Genomic DNA, 20,304 nt, shown 5'->3' with positions numbered 1-20,304 from the left:
TGTTCTCATACTTTGTTATATTTTTTCTTGTTTACCACTGAGGTGTTGACTCTAACTTAACTCTAACCAATGAGTTAGAGTTAAGAATGGAATTATTCACTGGAATTAACTGGGAGCTGCCTAAACCACTCTCTGGCTACCCAATTCTCGATTCCCCTAAATCCTCCCCTCTGGAAACTCATAGTCTTATTTCTGTGAAGCTACTGTTGGTATTTTGGAAGAGACTGCATCGAATCTGCTGATGTCTATTAATAGTATGGTCTTTTTCAGATTCTATGAACATGTCTTTCCATGTTTGGTGGTCTTTCTCAGTTTTTTTTTTTTCATTAGCGCTTAATAGTTTTTCTTGTGGAAATCTTTCACCTCCCTGGGTAAATTTATTACCAGGTTTTTAGGGGTTCTTTTGCTATTGTAAATGGGATTGCTTTCTTGGTTTTTGTTCCACTAGCTTGTTGGTGTATAAAAACACTACTGATTTTTGCATGTTGACTTTGTATCCTGCAGCTTTACTGAATTCCTTTATCAGTTCTCAGTTTTACTGGTGGAGGTTTCAGGAGTTTTTATAGATGATAACATGTTGTTTGCAAAGAGAGACAATTCGACTTCCTCCTTCCGAATTTGGATGTCCTTTATTCCTTGCTCTGGCTAAGACTCTCCCAACACATTATTATTATTATTATATTATTATTATTATTTTGAGACAAAGTGTTGCTCTGTCGCCTAGGCTGGAGTGCAGTGGCACAATCTCGGCTCACTGCAACCTCTGCCTCCTGGGTTCGAGCAATTATTTGCCTCAGTCTCCCAAGTAGCTGGGATTTCAGGCACCCGCCACCATGCCCGGCAAATTTTTCTATACTTAATAGAGACAGGGTTTCACCATCTTGGCCAGGCTGGTCTTCAACTCCTGACCTCGGGATCCACCCGCCTCAGCCTCCCAAAGTGCCGGGATTACAGGCATGAGCCACTGCACCCAGCCCCAACATATTATTATTAACGAAGGTCACCAGGGTGAAGTTTGGAAACAGGTACACATTGTGATGCAATCATCAGAATCAAGCTAGTTAACATCTCCATCACCTCACATAGATACCATGTTCTTTCCTTCTTCTTATTAATTTCTTAACTCTTGGGCTCAAGCAATCCTGCTTCAGCCTCCCTAGCAGTTGGGGTTACAGGCACGAGCCACATCTGGCTTTCTTTTTATTTCTTGATGTGTGTGTGTGTGTGTGTGGTGGAAACATTTAAGACACACCCTCTGAGCAGATTTCAAGTATACAGTACAGATGCTCCTCGACTTACAATGAAGTTACATCCTGATAAACCCATTGTGAATGTAAAATATAGAAGATAAAAATGCATTTACTGTTAGGTCACTTACTGAACATCAGCGCTTTGCCTAGCCCACCTTCAACCTGCTCAGAACATTCACATTCCCCTGCAGTCAGGCAAAATCATCCACATGAAACCTATTTTAGAATAGAACATTGAATATCTCATGTCGTTTATTGAACATTGTACTGAAAGTGACAATCAGAATGGTGTGCGAATACTCCTCAGTAATGTACACAGCTGAAAGCAGAACTTTGAGATCGGACTGGCAACATGGCAAAACCCGGTCTCTACAAGAAACACGAAAGTTCACTGGGCATTATGGTGCAAGCCTGTAGTCCCAGCTACCTGGGAGTCTGACGCAGAATAATTGCTTGAGCCATGGAGGTCAAGGCTGCAGTGAGCTGTGATCGCACCACTGCACTCCAGCCTGGGCAACAGAGCCAGATCCTTTCTCAAAAAATAAATGAATACATACATGTTCCCCTCATACAAAAAAGAAAGCTATGCAAGGTCACTCACATGTCATATTATTTGATTTAGCCATTGCACGTTGTATATGTGTATCAAAATATTATGTTGTACACCAAAAATGTGTATCATTTTTATTTGTAAATTTATAAAGTTAATAATAATGACAAAAAGAAAATAAAGTTTCTCTGAGAATGCGTGACCAACCACCATCCTTCCCTCATGGGAATGTGGAGTTTCCCTCGTCTTGGATGCCTAACAGACCTGTGAATCACCACACATCCCAGACCGACCACATCTTTCCCCACCTCATGTAAAGGTGGCTCCAGCCCCCTCGATGTGCAATCCACAAGATTTGTGGGGTTATCCTTGATTCCTGCATTTCCCTCACATGACACACTCAGCCTCTCAACAAATCCTATACCTTAATTAATGTGTTTATTGACATGAATTTCACGCAACATAAAATTAACTGTTTTATCTGTACAGTTTAGCGGCATTGGCACATTTACACTGCTGTGCAGCAGCTCCTCTAGCTGGTTCCTGTGCCTGCATGTCCAAAGTCCAAGTTCTGACATTTGTACATACTCATGAAGTCATTGCCGTCAAGAAGCTGAACACTCCCACCATCCTCCAACGCTTCCCCAGGCTCTTCATCATCTGTCCCTCCCACAACTCCACCCCTGGACAACCACTGGTGTTCTCTGTGTCACTACAGATCACGGACAAAATTTTCTTTTTCTTTCTTTTTTTCTTTCTTTTTTTTTGAGATAGTGTCTTGCTCTGTTGCCCAGGCTGCAGTGCAGTGGTATGATCACGGCTCACTGCAGCCTCAACTTTTCAGCCTTAAGTGAACCTCCTCCCTCAGCCCCGCAAGTAGCTGGGACCACTATGTCCGGCTAATTTTTTCTACTTTTTATAGAGATGGGTCTCACTATATTGCCTAAGCTGATCTTGAACTCCTGGGCTCAAGCAATCCACCTGCTTTTGCCTCCCAAAGTGCTGAGATTACATGTATCAGCCACTGTGCCCAGCCTAGTAATAGAATTTTCTAGAATTTTATATCGATAGACTCATACCAGATGCACTTTTTTTCTGGCTGTCCCCTTTCACCTTCGTAACTATTTTGAGATTCATCCGTGTTCCTGGGTGTTATCAACGATTTCTTTTTACTGCTGAGTAGTATTCCAAACTTTATTAAATTGGGCCTTTTGGATATGAGTTATTTATTTTATATCAACTGTACCTCAATAAGACTATGAGAAAAAAAAAGAGGATTCTCTTAAAACTTGAAAACAAGTTCAGAATCTGACCAGCTCTCCTCATCTCAACTACCAGTACTCATGGGCAAGCCACAGCCACCAACCTGGATGACTCTGCTGTGATACTCACTGGGCTCTTTTTTCTTCCCCTTCCCCTATATGGGCTATTTTTTTTCTTTTTCTTTTTTTTTTTTTTCAGACAGGGTCTTGCTCTGTTGCCCAGGCTGAAGTACAGTTGCACAATCATAGCTCACTGCAGCCTCAACCTCTCAGGCTCAAGCAATCCTCCCACCTCAGCTTTCCCAGTAGCTGCGACCACAGGTGTGCACCACCAGGCCTGGATAATTGTTTTGTATGTTTTTGTAGACACCGAGTTTCACCATGTTGCCCAGGCTGGTCTTTAACTCCTGAGCGCACAGTTTCACCATGTTGCCCAGGCTGGTCTTTAACTCCTGGATCCAAGCAATCCACCTGCCTCAGCTTCTTAAAGTGCTAGGATTACAGGCATCAGCCATCATGTCTGGCTATATGGGCTTATTTCCAAGACTTTATTCCAAAAAAAAAGTTAAACAGAAGTCAGAAAGCTACTCTATGAAAGCAGAGGCATTCGTTGGAGCTCTGAGTGATGTACCTGCAATGTCTAGATTCTAATTTTAGGAGTTGGCAGTGTCAACCCAATTCTGTCTCAACACTATTCAATGACTCAAATAATGGCAGCTCCACCTACTAGTACAATGGGTCAAGTTTTTACATTTCACATGTGCCTACAGGATGGGGCCTGGCAGGCTTGAGATGAGATTTATGCTTGTTTCTATTTAGCTTCAGAATGTTGAGAAAGTCAGGTCATGGCATTCATTTAGTCCAAACATCACCATCTGTAAAAACAGTGCCGACGTTTTGTCTTTCAAATGGTCCCTGCCCTCCACTCACTATTGTGTTGTGAAAAGAGAGGACACGCTTGGCACCTGGAGATGATTGGATATTACAGCTGTGCGCCATAAGGGTAAATGGTTCCATTGTTTGATGAGGCGTCCTGGCGGTGGGTGGATCAGTCACTTCTAAACAGATAAGGAATGGCTAGAAAGCTCTTGTACCAAACCAACCTGAAGAAACCTTACCCACACCGAATCCCTCACTTTTCTATGAAATCACCCTATCTTTTTCTTTTTGGCCGATCTGCAACTTTTTTTCACAGCTGCTTAAAAGAAAATACTACTGTTCACCCCAGACTTTCTTTTGATACACTAAGTAAACAAAACAGATTTTTTTTTGACATAAATATCAGCAGACACTTCCTGGCACCCCACACTGTATTGGCACGGGTGTTAACAGTCCCAGTTCAGACGTGCAGCGTTTCAGGTGGATGCACTGTAACAAGGATCTAACTGCGGAGCCATCCTCCGAATCACATTCAGTCATGGGGTTGCCCTTCCAAGCTGGCAGAAAAGGAACCCAGGCCAGGCACCGTGAGCACACCTGGTGACTCACTCCTGTAATCCCAGCACTCTGGGAGGCTGAGGCAGGAGGATTGCTCGAGCCCAGGAGTTGGAGACTAGCCTGGGCAACATAGTGAGACCCAACTCTACAAATAAGAGATTATGTGTCCGGATGCTGAACTCACAAAGATTTCAGAATGTCAGTAGGAGACGAGGCGTGTGGGATAGCAGCCAATTCCTCAGTGAATGAGGCAGAGAAATTGTAAAAAGAAGGAAAGTGAAAACAAGAAGCATGTTCCCATTTTCAAGGTCTTCCTGGTTCACAAAGTGGGAAGGAAGAACCTGCTGAAGAGGAAGGAGTTCTTGTGAAGAGTACAGAATTCCTGCGCTCCCAGGTTCAGGTTCATAAAAGAAAAGAGAAGAGTTTGCAGCCATGCAGGGTGAACACGCTCTGAAGATATATTATATGGACTAGAGGCTGTAATCAATGTCAGAGACCATCCCCTACTTCCGATGGCTCTGAGGCAGGGGAATAGGGTGAGGGGAGAGAGAGACCCTCTCATATTGTTTTATATTGTTTTATACTCAGTACCTGTTTTAAAAAAAACAACAAGGAAGTAAAACCAAAGACAGGCAACCCGGCGCCAGGCCTGGGCCTGCCTGGCCTAAACCCAGTGGTTAAAAATCAACTCATAACTTAAAAACCGATGTTATTCATAGATTCCAGACATTGTATAGAAGAACATTGTGAAACTCCCTGCCCTGTTCTGTTTCTCTCTGACCACCGGTGCATGCAGCCCCTGTCACGTATCCCTCTTGATCAAATCAATCACGACCCTTTCATGTGAAATCCTTAGAGTTGTGAGCCCTTAAAAGGAACAGGAATTGCTCGCTTGGGGAGCTTGGATTTTAAGGCAGTAGCTTGCCGATGCTCCCAGCTGAATAAAGCCCTTCCTTCTGCAACTCGGTGTCTGAGAGGTTTTGTCTGCGGCTCGTCCTGCTACAAGGGAATTAGGGTAACCAGGGGTTAAGGTAGAAGCAAAAGAACAGCAGTTGCAGCCAGTTCTAGGCAAGATTAGGCAGCACACAGGCCACATCCTCACTCCTGTGATAACGAGACAGAAGCCTCCACTCCGGCCTCTGATGGACAGTGGGCCAAGTCTCCACTGCAGCCTCTGATGGACGGTGGGCCAAGTCTCCACGTCAGCCTCTGATTGGCCGCAGGTCAGTCCTTCACGGGGTGTAGCCAATGGGAGGCCTCTCAAAGGCACCGAGGGGTGTTGCCGGGTTCCTTTTAATAAAAACCCTAATTGAGGAAGCTCTTGGGCCTCTTGCTGGAGCCCCGCTCCCAGTCTGTGAATTGTCTTCAATAAACCTGTGCTTTCCTTACTCCGTTTTTTTGTGTTTTTGTCTTTCGTTGCTTTGTTCTTTTGTTACTTTGTGCGTTTCATTCAATTCTCTGTTCAACACGCCTAGAACGTGGACAACTCCATCTGGTAACAGCTCCACATACAATTTTTCTCCTTTACGATCGTGCTTTCAGCTGTGTACATTGCTGAGGAGGATCCACACCGCAATTCTGATTGTCACTTTCAGTTCAGTATTCAATAAACTACAGGAGAGAGTCAACACTTTATTATAAAATAGCTTTTCTGTTGGACGATTTTGCCCAACTGTAGGGGAAGGTACGTGTTCGGGGCAGGTTTAGGGTAGGCTAGGCTAAACTATGATGTTTCATAGGTGACATAATATTAAATGCATTTTTTTATCTTCTATATTTTCAATTTATCAGGATGTGACTTTGCTGTAAGTTGAAGAGCATCCATACTGTGTCGCATACTTGAAATTTGCTAAGAAGATCGATCATGGGCCGGGCGCGGTGGCTCATGCCTGTAATTCCATTAATTTGGGAATCTGAGACGGGCAGATCGCTTGAGCTCAGGAGTTTGAGGCCAGCCTGGGCAACATGGCGACACCTCATCTCTACAAATAATATAAAAATTAGCCGGGCATGGTGGCGCCTGTATTCCCAGCTGCTTGGGAGGCAGAGGCAGTAGGATCGTTTGAGCCTGGGAGGCGGAGGTTGCAGTGACCTGAGACTGTGCTATTGTGCTCCAGCCTGGGTGACAGAGTGAGGTTCTGTCTCAAAAAAAAAAAAAAAAAAAGATAGATCATAAGTGTTTCACCACAGACACACGGACACACACGGACACATGGACACACACACATGAACACATGGACACACACACATGAACACACACAATGTGGACACACACAGACACACGGACACACACAGAGACACACACGGACACACGGAAACACACGAACACACACCCACACAGACACACACACGGACACATGGACACACACACACACATACACACAGACACGCACACACGTCAAAGAAACAAAAAGCAAGCCAGGGGTCGTGGCATATGCTCCTAGTCCCCACTACTGGGGAGGCTGAGGCAGGAGGATTGCTTGAGGCCAGGAATTAAGCAAATAAATAAATAATGAAAAGAAAATAGTCACTATGTGAGTTGACGAATACATTAATTAGCTTGATTGTAGTGATAATTACACCATGAATAGGGATATGTAAACACCAGCATGGTGACCTTAGTCACCAAGGATGGATAGAGGCCAGGAATTGAGAGCAGCCTGGGCAACATAGCAATACCCCCATCTTTACAAAAAAATCTTTTAAAATTAGCCAAGTGTGGTGGTGCTTGCCTGTAACTCCAGATACTCAGGAGGCTGGAGCAGGAGGCTCTCTTGAGCCCAGGGGTTCGAGGCTGCAGTGAGCTATGAGTTTTCCATCGCACCCAGCCAAGGTGACACAGTGAGACCTTGGCTCTAAAAATACATAAATCAATAAACAAATTTATCCACACAGCTAGGAGATCTCCACAAGAAAAACGATAAAATACTGATGAGAGGAAATGAAAAGGGCACACAAATGGAAAGATATTCCATGTTCATAAGTCGGAAGAATTCATATTGTGAAAATGACCACACTGTAATAGAGATCTACAGATCCAACTCAATCCCTACCAAGATGCCAAGGGCATTCCTCACGGGAACATGTCCTGTTTCAAGAGGAGAGGACTGGAGGGAATTGGGTAGGTAGATGGTGGTTTTAGGCAGATTCCAGTTCATTCCACTTAATAACTCCATTCTGAACTCTGACTCACTATCAACGCCTCAATTCTTAACAAGGAAAAATATCAAAAAGTATAAGAAAATGCATCAGGAAATAAGTGTCAGAACTTTTTGGCAAAATGAGCTTGTGTCGGGCACTTTACTGACATAATCTTATTTCATCTTCCAAAGAACACAACAGTAAGGTAATAATTCCTTAGTTCTATTCACAGGGAGCTTGAAGTTCCCAAAATTCAGTGGCTTAAGATTTCCCAAGGATTTAAACCAGAATCAGTGTAATATTAATAGCCCTCCAATGTATGTTAATTGTTAGATGAGAAAATTTACTCTGAATTAAAAATGAATGAGCCACAATTTGAATGGATTTGTGAGTCAGTCAGCTGATGCTGCGGACTTCCCAAATTGTAATCTAATCATGTAATCTAATCATGACACTCGGTTGTCATTCCACAATGACTCCATGATCCACGCAGTATAATTCACACCTACCATTAAGGCTTTTCATGTTTGAGAGGCCTCAGTTGGGGGTTGAGAACCAGGGAACCCTGTAGGACCCTCAGTGTATCTATAAACCACTTTCTCACTGTCCTGGAGTGAATGCAGAGGGGGGACCATGTGCCTTTCTCTGGTTCCCACTGTTTTTACATAAGGGTAGGTTGGCTGATATCAAACCAGTGATTTAGACTAGTTCAAGCAAAGCTTTTCCATGTGAATTCCAAGAGTTTGAAAAACAAAAGTAAAGAATTATCACTAATATTTATTGTATATCAGCAATGACTGTATTTTTCAATATATTGACATTCATATGTGAAAGGCTTTGCTTAAACTGCATTAAATCACTGGTTTGATATTAATCCAACAACTCTTAATGTGTCCTTTACTTTACTTGTTAGGATATTACCGTTTGTGTGGCTCGACGGGACACAAAGTGATTAAAACTTGTGGACCTAGGGCCAGGCGCGGTGGCTCACGCCTGTAATCTCAGCACTTTGGGATGCCGAGGTTGGCAGTTCACGAGGTCAGGTGTTCGAGACCAGCCTGGCCAACGTGGTGAAACTCCGTCTCTACTAAAAATACAAAAATTAGCCAGGCGTGGTGGTGGGCACCTGTAATCCCAGCTACTCATGAGGCTGAGGCAGAAGAATCGCTTGAACCCAGGAGGCAGAGGTTGCAGTGAGCCGAGATCATGCCACTGCACTGTAGCCTGGGGGACAGAGCGAGACTCTGTCTCAAAGAAAACCGAAAGAAGAAAAAAAACCCCACAAAACCAAACAAACAAACAAAAAACTTGTGGATCTATATTTTCTGAGGCCTCCAAATACTTCAGCAATATGACAAATAATTCAGTAGAGCGGGAAAACCTATGTTATTTGCACAGTAGCCATGTTTAATACTTTAATTTCCTGTGGGTGGGGTTTCAGTGGGAAATGTAATCAACTCGGATCACCTAAAATGGATTACATGGCCCTAAACCAATCATGGGGCGGCGCATGGGGCCTGGAGTCCTTCGACTTCTCCATAAGTAGACGCAGTTCAGCTCCAGGCCAGCTGGAGAGCGCATCCCAGGTGCGAGGAAGTTGGAGGCAGAAGGCAGGAAGGAGGTAAGTGTTCAGAGGCCGTGTCTGCAGGGTGTAGGAGCTGGCGTGCAGGGGGGTTAGTTTCAGAAAGATTTGGGTTTATTTTCTCATGCATTTGCTTGGAGACCTTGTGAAGGCAGTGGGTCTCCTTTGCACCCCATGATTTAACTCTGGCTTGTTATGAAACCCTTATGTAAACTAGGAATAATATTAACTTTCTCATCATGGGTAGGTTATATTTTAGAGACGGGGGTCTCGCTCATTGCCCAGGCTGGCTTGAATTCTTGGTCTCCAGCCACTGGCGAGACTTCACTTCGCCATCTGCTGGGACGACAGGCACCTACCTGCCAACAGGCCCGGCTACATTTTATTTTGTTGTAGAGATGGAGTCTCGGTATGTTACACAGGCTGGTCTTGAACTCCTAGGCTCAAGCGATCATACCACCTGGGTCTTACAAACTGTTGGAATTACAGGCGTGAGCCACCTTGCCGGCCACACACCACTTGTTAAAGAGCATCACTGGATTTTCCCTTTCTACAGGGTAAAATCAAGCTATTAATGAATGAGCATCAACCTACTAGGCCAATGAGAATCTGAGCTAAGTGTCCCTACATGGGGGTCCTGTGTGCTATATACTCCCATAATTGAATACTAACCCGCATACCTGCGTTTATTTTTTCCCATGTTCCATTGCTTGCTTTAATGGGAAAAGAACTGAGAGTGAATATACGGTGATTTCTAGGAACATAAAACCACTTTTTTAAGAGACAGGCTCTCACTATGTTGCCCAGGCTGTTATCAAACTCCTGGCCTCAAGTGATCCTCTCGCCTTGGCCTGAGCAGCAGCCGGCACCCTTGTGGCAAAGCCACTTTTAATTCCAGAATTTTAGGATCTCTTTTCTCTCTCATATTTGTATGCTTTCTTCAAAAAAAATTAATTTGCTTTCAAATTGAAAACTAAAAATTGTATATAATTGTGGTGTACAGCATAACGTGCTTTGTAGGATATGAACACTGTAAAATGGCTAAATTGAGCTACTATTCACAGGCCTTACTTTATGTACTAATCATTTTTGGCTGTGAGAATACTTGATTGAAATCTACTCTTTTAGCAATTTCCAAGTCTACAATACATTGTTATGAACTGAAGTCACCATGTTGGACAATTGCTGTCTTAAATTGATTTCTCCAACTGAAATTTGTACCCTTAGACCTGTATCTCCCCAACCCCCACCCCGGCCCTGGTAACCACCATTCTACTTACTGCTACTATGAGTCCACTAGGTTTTTAAAATTATTATTCATGTCATCTACTTCTTTTTTAATTTTTTAAATGATTTTAACTTGTATTTTAGATTCGGTGGGTACCTGTGCAGATTTGTTACATGAGTGTACTGAGTGATGCTGAGGTTTGGGGTATGACTCAACCTGTCACCGAGGATGTGAGGAGAGTACCCAGTAGGTAGTTTTTCCACCTTCCCGCCGTCTGTCACTCCAGAGTTTCACTGTTTTGGAGTCCACATCCTGATTTCCTTTCCTCTGTGTAAATGCCCCGGAGCGGGATTGCCAGATCATGCAGTTGTTGGACTTTTAATTTTCTGAGGAGCTTCTATACTGTCTCCCACATCGGCTGCTCTAATTTACACCGCAGCACAGGGCGCAGAGGATCCCCTTCCCCCAAATCCTCACCAACACTCGTTCCATGTGTCTTTTTGGGAACAGCCACTCTAGCAGGCGGGAGGGGTGCCTTGTGGTTTGGATTTGCATGTCCCTGAAGATGAGTGATGATGAGCACCTTTTCCTAGACCTGCTGGCCATTCACATGTCTTCATCTGAGATGTCCACACAGGCGCCTTGCCCCCTTCTAGTGGGTTATGTGTTTTCTCGCTCTGGAGTAGTTTGAGTTGCTTATGTTTAGCACAGGAACCGCTTGTGAGATGTGTGGTTTGCAAATATTGTCTCCTCTTGGTTGTCTCCCTGCTGTGCTGATTGTCTCCCTGGCTGTCTCTCTGTTCTGCACTCGCTCGGATTCCTTCCAGGAAGCATAGGGTTTCCATCCTTCAGGATTCCAGTTACCTTTCCCGAGACCCTCCTGTTAATTCTTTCTTCTTTCTGAAGACCTTTCGGTTGCTTCCCCCACCTGTGGCTAGGAAGGCAGGGCTGCGTTCTCATAGCTATTGAACTTGGATAATAACTGATGCCTGGAGAGGATCACACAGTGTCTCCTGCCTAATGAAACTACATTTAGAACCAAATTTCAAAAAATCGTTCTTTCTTTCTCTCTTTTTTTTGAGACGGAGTCTCGCTCTTGTCACCCAGGCTGGAGTGCAATGGCATGATGTCGGCTCACTACAACTTCCACCTCCCTGATTCAAGTGATTCTCCTGCTTCAGACTCCCAAGTAGCTAGGATTACAGGCACGTGCCACCACGCCCGGCTAATTTTTGTATTTTTAGTAGAGATGAAGTTTCACCATGTTAGTCAGGCTGGTCTCGAACTCCTGACCTCAAGTGATCCTCCTGTCTTGGCCTCCCAAAGTGCTGGGACTACAGGCATGAGCCACCACACCCCGCCTCAAAAAATCTATTGTATTATTTCACTTCCTGAAAATTTCATAGAGCACTAGACCTTAAATCCATGTTCTGAGATGAGATTAGGAATAGAGAAACCCTTAGAGACAGAAGGTAGATTAGTGATTTCCAGGGGCTGGGGTGGGTGGGCAGGGGGTGATCACTGACGGGGATGGGGTTCCTTTTGGGGTGATGAGATAATTCTGGAACTAGACAGTGGTGATGGTTGCACAACATGGTGCATGTCTTGGTGCCATGAAATTGTGCACCTGAAGAGGGTAAAAATGATGAAATTTATGAATGTGCATTTTACCAAAATAACAATGTCTGTGTAGGAGTTGAAGTCTCATATGATTACTTAATGCTGTCCCTTCCCTGGAGCAAACAAATGTCCGGGGGTTAACAAGAAAAGGTGTTGGGGGACAACTGTAGGTTGTAACTATTTTTCTCTATCTTTGTGCATAATTATGATGAAGGGCTTTACCTTGGATCTTGTCTGGACAGGAAAACATAAATAAGTTATTGTTGCATCAGATTTTAGGAGCTTCACATAAGTATCCTATTTAATTTACAGTTGGGAACTACGTTGTTCCAGTTGAAAAAAAAAACTGACTTCACTTCTGCACAATGATTTCCTAGAGATCAGAATCCAGGGGAGCATTAAGATTTTAAATCAGAACATAGAGTCAGGTGAGGACACAGGAAGAATAACAGGGTGGGTTGATTTCCACTGTGCTGAATTCGATGCTGTGGAAGAAGTGGCGTCCAGGATTTGGATGAGGGTTTTGGAAGGGATGGGTGGATAGACTAGAAACTTTGATCGGGCTCATGTTTTTTTTGCAGACTTCTGAACAGTGAATCTATTATTGAGGAAAACCAAACGAGGCCTGTCTAGATAGGTCTCAATTAGATACCAGCTACTGGAAGAGATTTCTCAGAGACTGACTGAAATATTCTCCACCAGATATGGCTGCAAATTGCAACTCCTCATGGGGTCAGGGAGGACCCTGCAACCGCCCTGGGTCAGAGCTGCCACGGTCTGTGGCTTCCCCAGGAACTCGACTTGGAAATCATGACAGGAACCCTGAGACTTGTCACGTGAACTTCAGGATGTTCAGCTGCCCGGAGGAGTCGGACCCCGTGCAGGCTCTGAGGAAACTCACTGAGCTGTGCCATCTGTGGCTGAGGCCCGACCTCCACACCAAAGAGCAGATCTTGGACATGCTGGTGATGGAGCAGTTCATGATCTCCATGCCCCAGGAGCTCCAGGTCTTAGTCAAGGTGAACGGTGTGCAGAGCTGCAAAGACCTGGAGGACTTGCTACGAAATAACAGAAGACCCAAGAAATGGGTGAGTGGGACCCTCGTGATTGGTGCAGGGAAGAGGAGCTGGGATGGGGGCTGTACCGTGCAGCTGGACTCGAGAGGACCCGAGGGGCTGCTCTAGGTCAGGGCTTCCAAGTAGAGGAGAGTTTGCCCATCAGGGACACATGGCAGTGTCTGGGGACAGTTTTTGGTTGTCACGAGGGGGAGGACAGGAGATGCTGCTAAGCATTCTCCAATGCTCAGGACAACCCATCATGACAAATAATCATTCAGATTCAATTATCAGCTGTGAGGAGATGACAAGTGCCTGGTGTAGGAGATGGACAGCCAGAGGGGGTACAGGGACCCACACACTGTGTGAGGCCAACATGAAAGAAAGACATTTGTGAAATATTACACCTGATGGAACGTAGGGAAGGAGGCATTAGAGTGAACTGAACGGGGGCCTAGAAGTCCCATCCTGAGGCAGGGAAAGTGGTTGGTATCAGAGATGCAGGGATCTGCCTCCAGGTCCCCAAATGAGCCCCTAAGTTCCAACAAAAGGTGAGTTGCCATCGGCCAATTGAGTTGGATTCACCCAGAATATTTCTCCTTGTCTTCTCTTTGGTTTAGAGAACGTTTCATCTAAAGGACCCATATTTATGTACTTATCTACAAAAGAAAAAAATTCAGACAGATTGCTGTGTCCAGAACTGATTCGGCATCAGGAAGGCAGATTTGAACATTAATTACAGTAAAGTGTGAGCATTATGGCAGGACCCAGGGAATGTGAGAGCTACTTTCAGGTTCTCATAGTGAGTCTGATTGTCTTTTTTCTCTCTACAGTCTGTGGTCAACTTGCTTGGCAAAGAATATCTTATGCAGGACTCAGATGTCGAGATGGCTGAAGTCCCTGCCAGTGTCAGAGATGATCAGAGAGGTGTGTCCAGCCAGCGGGCCTCCTCTGTGAACCACATGCGTCCAGGGAAAGGCCAGGCCCGCCGAGAGCTGCAGACCCTGCCCAGGGCCCCTGCACTGTCCAGGAGGCAGGTGAGTGTGTGAGGCCTTGGTGTCTGGGCAGAGGTGGGAGAAGGAACAGGAGAAAACTGAGTGTGCTTCTGGACTGATTGAGAGATTTGGCACAGGACAAGAATAGAGACATTCCCCATGGATATGTTACATCCTTAGACATTCCTGAGCCATCACAGAGAATGAAGCCTCATCTACTTTTCCCTCCACCATGAGAGCTTTTAGCATTTAGGGTGGGGGGTAAGAAATGGTCTCAGTGAAATGAGGGAGGCAGTTGGCAGAGATGAATGAACTGAAGGTCCCTCCCCCATCCAGTTTCCTCAAAGACATTTCATGAAGTCATTCAGCAAGGAACCCACTTTCTCAGACTGTTGATTTCTTAATTAGAGGAGTGTTTCTCAACTGGTGATTTTTGCCTTTCAGGACACATGGCCATGTCTGGAGATGTTCTTGTGTGTCATTATAGGGGGTGGTGGGGTCTTAATAGCATCTAGAGAGTGGAAGCGGGGTCTCTGCTCTGCACAGAAGCGCCCCCTCCAGGAGGGTGATGCAGCCCCAATGCCAGTGGTGCCAGGGGTTAGGGGCCTCCACCTAGAGTCATGCACCTTCCAGCATCAGGGGCAGGGAGACGTTGGCACGGCGGGGAGAAATATGCTCAGAGAACCAAAGAGTGAAAACCACCAGGCAAAGGAGCTGATTTAGAATATGGAGGGTGTGGATTAGGGACAGACTCAGAAATGAGGTGGTGATATTTACTTGGGGTAATGTGGGAGGCCCACAGGAAGTCTGCACATATCCCTAAACCTGTGTCATTAGAAGAGTTGGTGTATCCAGTCAGGAAGGGACAGTGATGTCCGTGCTTCCACCAGTTTAGGCACGGCAGTCATTGCTCTTGGTTTTCCATTGTCAGGAAGAGGACTTCCTGCTGCCAGAGACTATTGTCATGAAAAGGGACCCAAAGGCTCTGAGACCCAAGCCGACCTTGGAGAAGGATCTGAACATAGACAGAGAAGAAAACACAGGACTTACATCCCCAGAGCCTCAGCTTCCAAACGGTCCTAGTGAGTATGAAGACTTGGATACACAGGGGTTAGTCCCTCTCTTCTGGGGTGCGGGGCTGGGGTCCCAGCATTATCATGTCTGGGGGAGCTGGCACTCAGCTGCCAAAGCGTCTTCACCCCCACTTTCCAGAGACCTACGGTCCAATGTCTTAGACTTGAGTTTGAGGGGAAATTCTCAGCCGAGGTCAGTGTTTGGTTGCAATGAGTTTGGTGTATTGAAAATGTGTTTATTTACTGTTGTGTGTGGAATCCCTTCTTCCAGCAGGTGTGGTGGGAGCTAAGGAGGGGAAGGAACCCCAGAAAATAGCCTCTGTGGAAAATGTGGATGCTGACACACCTTCTGCCTGCGTTGTGGAGAAAGAAGCTTCGACTCACAGCGGGAGCAGAGGAGACACTCTTAATCTGAGAGGTCCCAAAAGAAGCAAACCAGACGCCACCTCCATTTCCCAAGAAGAGCCTCAAGGAGAAGCCACACCTGTGGGCAACAGAGAATCCCCGGGACAAGCTGAGATAAATTCAGTTTATTCCCCAGGCCCTGCGGGCGCAGTCAGTCAGCCTGTTGGCCAAGAAGGCAAAGAACTGCTGCTCTTTGCATGTGGCGTGTGCAATAAGAGGTTTACGTGTAATTCCAAGCTAGCCATCCACATGAGATCACACACAGGAGAGAAACCCTTTCAATGTAATTTCTGTGAGAGGTGCTTCATGCAGCTCTCAGACCTCCGGGTTCACCAGCGAATCCACACTGGTGAGAAGCCTTACACATGTGACGTCTGCCACAAACAGTTCAACAGAATGTTCTCCTTGAGGTGTCACAAGAGGAGCCACACAGGGGAGAAGCCCTATAAATGTACTGACTGCAAGAAAGTTTTCGCCTACAGGAAGAACCTGAACGAGCACAAGCTCATCCACTCCGGAGAGAAACCCTATAAATGTCCCAAGTGTCCAAGAGCCTTTCGTCGGCCTGAAACGTTAAAATGCCACCAGAAAACACATCCAGAAACCACTGCACCCACAGAATGTGAAGGATGATTTTTCATTGATGTTATTAGATGAGATATGACATGAAGCAGGTGCAAGGGCGCCTGGCACACAGAGGGAGTGCCCTAGATAGGAATCGCCAGGTTGTCCGAGTAAATATTCATTCTCCCCACAGAGCTTTGTTTTCTGTTTCATTAGGTCCATTGTTTTCATACAGGTTTATTTTTTTTATTTATTTATTTTATTTTATTATTATTATTATTATTATTTTTGAGACAGAGTCTGGCTCTGTCCCCCAGGCTGGAGTGCAGTGGCACGATCTCGGCTCACTGCAAGCTCCGCCTCCCGGGCTCACGCCATTCTCCTGCCTCAGCCTCCCGAGTAGCTGGGACTACAGGCGCCCGCCACCATGCCCTGCTAATTTTTTGTATTTTTAGTAGAGACGGGGTTTCATCGTTAGCCAGGATGGTCTCGATCTCCTGACCTCGTGATCCGCCCACCTCGGCCTCCCAAGGTGCTGGGATTACAGGTGTGAGCCACCGTGCCCAGCCTGTTCTTTCAATAAACAAACATCTAATTAGTTTTCAGTATTTTATAACAAAAAACGGAGCCTTCTGATTGACATGCTATCACCCACTGTTTTGCTGTAAAGTTGTCAAAGTAGGTGTCCAGATTAAATACACAATGCCTGGGGAAATCTGTGTTTCAAATAAACAATTTTTTTTAGTATCAGCTTGTTCTAAATGATTCATTATTTATCTGAAACTCAGCTTCTATTGGGTATCCTGTATTGTTTTCTTTCTTGCTTCTTTTTCTTCTTTTTTTTTTTTTTTTTTTTTTTTGAGATGGGGTCTCACTCTCACCCAGGGTGGAGTGCAGTGGTGTCATCACAGCTCGCTGCAGACTTCATGTCCCAGGCTCAAGCAATTCTGCCGTCTTGGCCACTGGAGTAGCTGGGACTAGAAGAACACACCACACCATGTCAGCTAATTTTTGTATTTTTTGAAGAGAGAGGTTTTGCCACGTTGCCCAGCCTGGTCTTGAACTCCTGAGTTCAAGTGATCTGCCTGCCTCGGCCTCCCAAAGTGCTATTACAGGTGTGAGCCACTGCGTCCTGTATTGTTTGTATTAGGCTTTATTAGTATTATTTTATTCAAATTTTTTGAAATAATTTTTTTGTAGTGATGGGATCTGGTTTTGTTGCCAAGGCTGGTCTCGAAGTCCTGGCCTCAAGCGATCCTTCCACCTTGGTCTCCAGAAGTGCTGGGATTATACGTGTGAGCCACCACGCCTGGCTAATGACTTTCTTTTTCAGAGCTGTTTCAGGTTCACAGGGAAATTCAGTGGACAGCACAGAGTCCCCCTAGACTCCCTCCCCACACAGCATAGCCTGTCCCCGCCCCACATCCCCAGCAGAGCGGTGCACCTGTTCCATCAGTGAGCCTGCCTGGACACATCACCAGCACCCCGAGTCCATGGTGTTCATTAGGGCTCGCTCTGGGTGTTGTACACCCTGTGGGTTTGGACAAAGGCCTCATGAGTATCCACCACTGGAGTACCATGGGGGATATTTTCACTGCCCCCCGAATCCTCTCTGCTCTGCCTATTTATCTCCCTGACCCAGATGGTGTATTTTGTGGCCTAAATTTGGCAACTTCTAAATTCCCGATTTGACTTTTGAACTACAGAGGCATTGGGAGTCTCTGGTGACTAGTTGGTCTTAATGATAGTACCATATCCTGAAGGCTTTGTTAATCTACAAAAGGGTGGGCCCTGATCCCAGAGCTTCCAATTTAGTAGATCAGGGGTGTGGCCTTAGAGTATGCATTAAAAAACAGACTTCATTTTATTTTATTTTAGACCAAGTCTCACTCTGTCACCCAGGCTGGATGGAGTGCAGTTGCGCAATCTCGGCTCTCCCCAATCTCCACCTCCCAGGTTGAAGCAATTCACTTGCCTCAGCCTCCTGAATAGCTGGAATTACAGGTGTGCCACTACCACGCCTGGATAATTTTTGTATTTTTAGTAGAGACAGGGTTTCGCCATGTTGGCCAGGCTGGTCTCGAACTTCTGATCTCGGGTGATCTGCCTGGCTCAGCCTCTCAATGTGCTGGGATTACAGGCATGAGCCACCACACCTGGCCTTAGATTTCATTTTAGAATATCTTTCAAAACTCCATGGAGCTCGCCAATGTTCCACACCATTTCCCCCACTGTTAACATGGTTCATTAACATGGCACATTTGCCACAAGCGATGAGCTGACTCTATATATTGCTGTGAACTCAGGTGCATATTTTATTGAGACCTCCTTAGTGTTCACACAATGCCCTCCTCTTCCTTCTTTTCCATCCAAGGCGCCACATTGTCTTGAGTTGTCACGTCTCCCTAGGCTCCTCTTGGTGACAATTTCTCAGATTTTACTTGTTTTAAATAACCTCTGAATCTGCATTTTCAGTGATGCTGATGCTGCTGGTCTTGGGAGGGCATTTTATGAATGGCTGGTTGAGCTCACAGGCAGAGACCAGCGATCTTCAGAACTCCAGAAAGGTCACTTCCTGAATAGGCTGGATTCATTTATTAAAGTTCACTGTCGTGACACCTCGGTTCTTGTCTTCTTAATTTAAAAGAATGTAAACAATAGACACACAGTAAAAGAGATGCAGCACAGAGTAATTGATTGCAAAGGAATAAGAATATTTTGGAAGTTAAGTGCAGAATAGACAGGACACCCTGAGAGAGGGGATTTAAGGCTGGCTGCTCCTAAGGATAAGATAGCAAAGACCTGCTCGAGAGAGACTCCCTTTCTCCATCCCCAGACAGTTTTGAAACATATTGGTGCCTGATTCCCACCCTCAAGAGATACCAGTTTGAGTTGATACTTGGAAATCAAGTTAAAAAAATTTTTCCAGGTGGTTCTAATGTGCAACGAAGGTTGAGAACCACTGGTGTACAGTATAAAGAGAAATTTCTAGCATCTCGTTTCATTTACTGTAACCTCGTGGCCCTCAAATTTTTAATGTGCATATATAATTCACCCTCAGATCTTGTTAAAATGCAGGGTCTGAGTCAGTGACAGGCTCCAGGTGAGGCACATGCTGCTCGTCAATAGACCCTCATTTGAGTGGTGAGGAGGGAGTCTCCTCTGGGTTCCAGCTTGGCGTCAACTGAGCAAAATCTTACCACCTCTTACTGCTCAAGTCAGCATCTTGAGGCCAGTGTCTGATAAGCGCATCTGAAATATTCAATCCTTCTGGTTTCTTACCCAGAATACTATACTAAGTGTTTTATTTCTCCCACATCCACTCCTACCCAATGGCCTTCCACCCATTATCACATGGCAGCCATATTGAGTATGAAAGTGAGCAAATTTAATCCTGTTACACTCTTTACATTTTATTTTCTGTGGATTCTATTCTTTTTAGCGAAAAGACCATGTGCTTTATGTGTCCTAAGCTATTCAACTAAATGACCACTTATCCCAGCACTTTAGGGGGCTGAGGCAGGTGGATCACGAGGGCAAAAGATCAAGGCTATCCTGGCTAACACAGTGAAATCCTGTCTCTACTAAAAATACAAAAAATTAGCCAGGTGTGGTGGCATACGCCTGTAGTACCAGCTACTCGGGAGGCTGGGGCAGGAGAATCGCTTGAACCCGGGAGGCCGAGATTGCAGTGAGCCAAGATCATGCCACTGCACTCCAGCCTGGGCAACAGAGCGAGACTCCGTGTCAAAAAAAAACAACAACCCACTGATGACCCTTGTGACTGTCAGTCTCTGTTACCCTCTGTACTTCAGGAAGACCCTTCTGTATTCAGTGACTGATTGGGGGCGCCTTTCTCCATGATGTTTAATTTTGTTGAATGGGGGATGTCTATGGCCCACTCTTGGTGCTTTTCTGTGTAGTTGAAGATGCACTAGTTTTGGACTTTTGGCCTTTATCCACTTTCTAGCGTATTCTTTCTCTGGGGAAAAATGATTGGGGAGTTTCGAAAGAGAGTTTGCATTGAGAAGCTATATCAGTCAGGGTCCAATGAAGATAAAAAAAAAAAAACACAGCAATCTGTACAAGCAGCATTTAATATAAAGCAGGGGCTGGCACACGATGGCCTGCTACCTAGTTTT

At 45.3% G+C, this 20,304-nt stretch overlaps 2 protein-coding genes across 18 annotated transcripts in view; one reads left to right on the top strand and one right to left on the bottom strand.

The window, feature by feature from the left end:
* The window catches only part of LOC129461114 (zinc finger and SCAN domain-containing protein 5A), an 84,714-nt gene that overhangs the window by 8,181 nt on the left and 56,229 nt on the right, over nt 1–20,304 (bottom strand). The window lies entirely within an intron of this gene.
* LOC129459463 (putative zinc finger and SCAN domain-containing protein 5D) lies at nt 12,775–16,310 on the top strand. 2 transcript variants are annotated; one of them, XM_055236190.2, is made up of 4 exons: nt 12,775–13,158; nt 13,959–14,162; nt 15,052–15,202; nt 15,468–16,310. In XM_055236190.2, exons 1-4 carry the CDS (start codon nt 12,775–12,777, stop codon nt 16,229–16,231), a joined length of 1,503 nt encoding a protein of 500 aa, XP_055092165.2. In that variant the 3' UTR covers nt 16,232–16,310. The 2 variants fall into 2 exon arrangements, with proteins under 2 accessions (XP_055092165.2, XP_063470900.1); XM_063614830.1 differs by having other exon boundaries at nt 15,465–16,310.

This window comes from Symphalangus syndactylus, chromosome 13 (assembly GCF_028878055.3).
Source record: "Symphalangus syndactylus isolate Jambi chromosome 13, NHGRI_mSymSyn1-v2.1_pri, whole genome shotgun sequence".
NCBI lineage: Eukaryota > Metazoa > Chordata > Mammalia > Primates > Hylobatidae > Symphalangus > Symphalangus syndactylus.
Note: the sequence above shows the minus strand (reverse complement) of the source record. Positions and strands in the feature narration are given on the sequence as shown.

What these genes read in the sequence shown, in the direction of transcription:
- LOC129459463 (XM_063614830.1), top strand. Translation starts at nt 12,775, where the DNA reads ATGGCTGCAAATTGCAACTCCTCATGGGGTCAGGGAGGACCCTGCAAC. An exon ending in ACAGAAGACCCAAGAAATGG is followed by an intron (nt 13,159 to 13,958) that starts GTGAGTGGGACC and finishes TTCTCTCTACAG; the next exon opens with TCTGTGGTCAACTTGCTTGG. An exon ending in CTGCACTGTCCAGGAGGCAG is followed by an intron (nt 14,163 to 15,051) that starts GTGAGTGTGTGA and finishes TTCCATTGTCAG; the next exon opens with GAAGAGGACTTCCTGCTGCC.